This window comes from Pollachius pollachius, assembly GCF_949987615.1.
Source record: "Pollachius pollachius genome assembly, chromosome: 12".
Lineage (NCBI taxonomy): Eukaryota > Metazoa > Chordata > Actinopteri > Gadiformes > Gadidae > Pollachius > Pollachius pollachius.
Window position 1 is genome coordinate 13,310,077 of NC_136945.1, and position 5,000 is coordinate 13,315,076.

The 5,000-nt window shown below is 46.8% G+C and overlaps 1 protein-coding gene across 1 annotated transcript in view; it reads right to left on the reverse strand.

Annotated features, from left to right (window-relative positions):
* The window catches only part of plxna1b (plexin A1b), a 169,272-nt gene that overhangs the window by 11,018 nt on the left and 153,254 nt on the right, over nucleotides 1–5,000 (reverse strand). The window contains exon 23 of the mRNA XM_079747645.1: nucleotides 2,030–2,128. Within this exon, the coding sequence (XP_079603771.1) occupies nucleotides 2,030–2,128 (99 nt within the window). The remainder of the gene's footprint in view (nucleotides 1–2,029; nucleotides 2,129–5,000) is intronic.

Genomic DNA, 5,000 nt, shown 5'->3' on the forward strand with positions numbered 1-5,000 from the left:
GAATAACTGAGGTCTGCCAGGATGCTACATCCATTTTATATACTATCTATGATAGACACACAGAGATACACAGAGAGTAGGGAGAGGGAGGGAGAGAGATTGAGGACGAGCGAGCGGGTCAGAGAGAAGGAGAGAGGGATAGAGAGAGAAACACACCAAACAAGAGAAACATACAGAGAGAGATAAGGAGAGAGAAATGCATGTCATTGCCTATCATGCATTGTGAATAAAAGACAAACCACAACTAAGAGCGGTAGACTTGTTGAATGCTGCTCTCTGCACTTCCAACGTTCTTCCAAACTCTCACACTATGTGACAAGGCCTTGACCTCATCCTACACACACAGCTCCCCTTTGTCTTTTAGGGTGCATGATTTGCGTGCAAGAGGAGGAAACCGAAAAATAGGGAAAATTAGAAAGTGGGAGAGGAGAAGGAGATAGGTGGAGGACCTGAGTGAGGCCGAGTTGAGTGAGTGTTAGTTGATGGAGGAGTTAATAGAAGGTTAATGACAGAGGACTGAGAATGCGCTTGGAGAAGCACTTTGGTGTGTGAGACGTGTCAGCCGGGCAATGAGCACTGGGGCGCTGGGCCTCTCGTTCTCCTGCTCCCTGCCTCCTTCTCCCTCTCTCCTTCTCCCTCTTTCCCCCTCTGCCCTCGCCCTGATTGCTGACCAAGTAGCGTCTGTGCTGCGTCTCCGCAGCGTCTGCGTTTCCTCCGAGCCATTTCCCTGTTTCATTAACTAGGGGGTTCATATTCCTGGGTCTCCGGATAAGAGCAGCAGGCTAAAGGATTATTCTCCAACAAACACAGCAGAGTCAATGGGCTATTTTCAGGACAATCTGACTTCTCTCATTTTTTTGCTGCACACATTTTATTTCTACGATATCCATTTCCACGGGCACAACATTGGCACTTTTAATTCACTTTCTCTGGTTGTGCAGGCGTCTGTTGAAACAGGTGTTACAAAACGCTGAGTAAGGCAGACTTGACTGTTGATTTATCACAGAATCAGATCAGCCAAGTCATCGCCTGTGTCACTCAGAGAATCGGGCGGAGTAGATGGTGGGGTTTGTTAATTATGAACCACATACATATCTGCTGACTGTGGGTAGTCCTCTCAGTTCCTTCTCTCCCTTTCCTTCTCCTTGTCTTTCACACCATTCTTTGCTTTCCTCTTCTAAATATTACACACCACACCTAACTCCCACAACTCATAATTCTCAAACTATTCATGGATATGCTGCAACTACTCACCTTCTACATCTTCCCTGTACTTATGCAACATCGACAACATACTTTTCCAATTAGAATAGAGTAATTATCCCTGTATACATGTCACCATATTTCTCTTATGTAGTATAATGTATTTCCTTTCTGTGCTTAATTCAATATGTTTTAATACATTTCACTCGCTCCACCACATATCACTGTGCACGGTGCATTCATAATTGTGCATGCGGGCCAGTGATTGCTTCTGATTGGTCAGTCACACCGAGTAGACTGCATAATCTCAAATGCCAGCAGGGGGGCCTTGCACGTTTACATGCAGGCTTCGTGCGCACACACCGACACAGATTGTGTGCGTGTGCCCTCCCCCAGGCCGCCTGGTTGGTGGACGGTCCAGCCCAAGGGCTGTTCTTGGCTAATGCAGGACCACCGTGGTGTGTGTGGCTCCTAGGCTGGTTAGCTCCACCATCACCAACAGGCTGTGTGTCGAGATTCTCACCACGGCGCAAACCACACTCATTCTATCCCCCATCCATTTCAAAACAGAGACAGAGGGCAGAGAGAAGAGAGAGAGCGAGAGAGAAGAGAGAGAGCGAGAGAAACGAGAGAGAGAGAGCAAGAGAGAGAAGTGCGAAAGAGGGAGAGACGAAGAGAGATATGCAGCCTGAATGTTTTTTAAAAGAGTGAAATAAGCGGGAGCACTGCGATAGCTTTTCTACTTTCACAGTATCAGTGGGAAGTTAAGCTATAGCACATACACACACAGATACATAGGACATATATATAGGACATACACACGTACGCAGAAAGTACATCCAGTGAGGACGCTCTTACCTTGAGGAACTTGTAAAGCAGGAAGGTGAACCAGTTTGTGAGCATCTTTTCAGCAACAGACTCGGTCCTGGGAGAGGGAGCGAGAAGGAGATCGACAGAGGTGAATAAGAGTGAGTCCAAATGTGCTTGCTCCATCACAACAGTAGCAGTAACATGCCCTCGGTTTCAACCTGTAGGCATATATTTATATTTACATTTGCATCACCAGCAGTCGTTTTTTCATACCTGTACGTACTTCAAAGAGACGAACACTATGGCCCCATCCCCACACTGATCTGTCTGTGTGCGTGTCGCTTGAGTTCAAACATAACGGAGGCTTTCCTCCTACATCACACACAAACAATTAGCGTGGTATAACAAACCTCACTCCCCCCCCCCCCCCCCCCCCACAATACCAATTAAATTTTCCCCCTAACCGATCCCACTCGTCTTCATTAAAGAAAAAATACAGCAGAGAAAAAAAAACAACAACAGCAATTAGTATAATACGCCAACTTCCCTTGTTAATCACAAACCTGGCACGTAATGAGGAGAACCTCAAGACCTGCGCAGCCGGCAACACACCCACACGTGCACACACACGCACATGGGAACACGTGCACACATGCCCGCGCACGGCATACAAATAAAGCACAGCAATTAACAGCCATTGTAATTAACTCATTGATCTAATAAGTTCAACAGCTATATGAAAGATCATTGCCAGGGTTTTTAATGGCGGTTGCAGTTGTAGCGTTTATTTTAATATTTGTAATATTATACTCGGTCAACGTTTCACATGTATGATCCATCTACCAGAGCATAAGAGAGAGATGGATGGATAGATGGATATGGATTGAGAGAGAAAGCCATTTACGCCTGTACTAACGGAGGAACACGATGGAGGTTTCCGGTAAGTTTGGCGATCAGTAACTTGGTTGACTAACTAGGCTTCCTTTGTGCCACGTTCCCCAGCATGCCTTCATGTATGCGTGACCTTTTTATATTTCGTCTCCCTCCCTCCCTCTCTCTTTCGGGACCGGGGTATTTTCTAGTTCACTGTGCACGCAAATGTTTTTTTGATGAGGCAGGAATGGAGAAGCGATACACTAAAATAAATGGGAATAGGCGAAAAAGAAGAGAAGAAGAGAGGAGGGAAGTAGAGCAACGGTTAAGATTCACGGTTTGTGTAAGACGAGCCCCGCACGAGGTCTAACGGTTGCTCTCTCCGTGGTTTGCTCTCGGACTATGAAGCGTCAATTGTGATCCTTTATTTTATTTTTCTCTCCGTTTGCTTTGAGCACAACTTGCGGCGAGAAGCAGGTGGAGAAGAGGCAGCCGGGGAACGGTCAGCAGAACAAAATGGAGTAGGTCGACGCACCTGAACGGAACATGCTAGAGGGCACCGCTGCTTCCTGTCAATACGATCCAGAAGCTTCCGAGCGAGAGCTCTTATCCATTGGAATTGTTAGCTTCGAACTTCCGAGGTTAGGGTTTTGGATACCATCGACAGTTACAACTCAGGAATAGAAGAGTGGAAGAGTGGAAGCCCCTGGGCATTTCTTTAACAGCATATATTATGCCATCTGGAAATGTATTCATCATAAACATTTATTCATAACATCCATCCATGCCTTGCATAGACTGGATACTGTAAATATAGCCCAATAGAACAACATTGTTAATTTGTTATTCCTGCTAAATAAATTGCCGTAAATATTCTTTGGTCTTTTCTGTAACCTCAACCTTCATGCTGCCATTTCTTATCATTTTCTCCCCTCTCTCTCACTCTCTGTCCATCTTCATCCTGGTCACATCTCCCCCTGGATGGTTTGTCCTCTTCCTCTTCCTGTCAGTCATCCCTTCCACCCGCCCCTGCCCCACCCCCGCTGTTCCCGTCCACCTGATATTTACGGCTTCCCCTCCGGCCAATCACACCCTCCCATCGTCAATGCCTAACCTTTCCACCTTTTCCTCTTTACCTGCTCATTTATGGGTATGTTTGTATATATTTCTGTGTGAGTGTCTTTATCTGTCTGTGCGTGTGTGTGTGTGTGTATGCGTGCGTGTCTGTAAATGTGTGTTTGTACACAAGCAAGCACGGGAGAGGTCTCTGCAGTCTGACTGGCTCTGCAGGGAGTGTGTTTGCTCAGGGGTGTAATCCTCTCTGACAGGGACAGGGTGAAGAGAGAGATAGAAGGTTACGGAGAGAGAGAGAGAGAGAGAGAGAGAGAGAGAGAGAGAGAGAGAGACAGAGAGAGAGACAGAGAGAGAGACAGAGAGACAGACAGACAGACAGACAGACAGACAGACAGAGTGAGAGAGAGAGAGACGGAGACAGACAGAGAGAGAAGCTACAGTGAAATGCTACATTTTCGGATCCCTGCATTCCCACTCCAACAGGGCTATAATAGAGAATGAGCTGACAACAGTGTAAGAGATGGAAGTGATGTCCTCATAAGCGGACATCATGGCGGCCGTTGTGTTAGCTCTATTGACCCGGAACACTCTGCACGAGTGTGACGTGTTGGCTTTACGGAGACCTGCAGAAATGCTTGCCACTGACTAACATCTAGTTATGGTGTGCAACGACGTGAGTAGTGAGGATGTAACACAATGTCCAACATGCCGGTAAATCGCCCTGACGAATAACCCATTCTGTCCAAATCGTGTAGAAGAAGAGGTTCATGCCTCAGGACTGTGGCGTAAAAGCCAACCAAGAACTTTGTTTTCCTTCGGTTGTGTTCGCCATCAATTTGCCGATACTTATCACAGTAATTCTGAATAATCAAACCCATCACGCGAAAGACACTCACAAACGCGCTCTCTCCCACACACACAAACACACACACAGCCAGCCACACACCCACACCCCAACACTACAGAAAAGACATATCAAGAACAGGACGGTTGTCACACTGACTGCAGGGGGGGGCTCACCGGGGGGGTCCAGTCCCTTA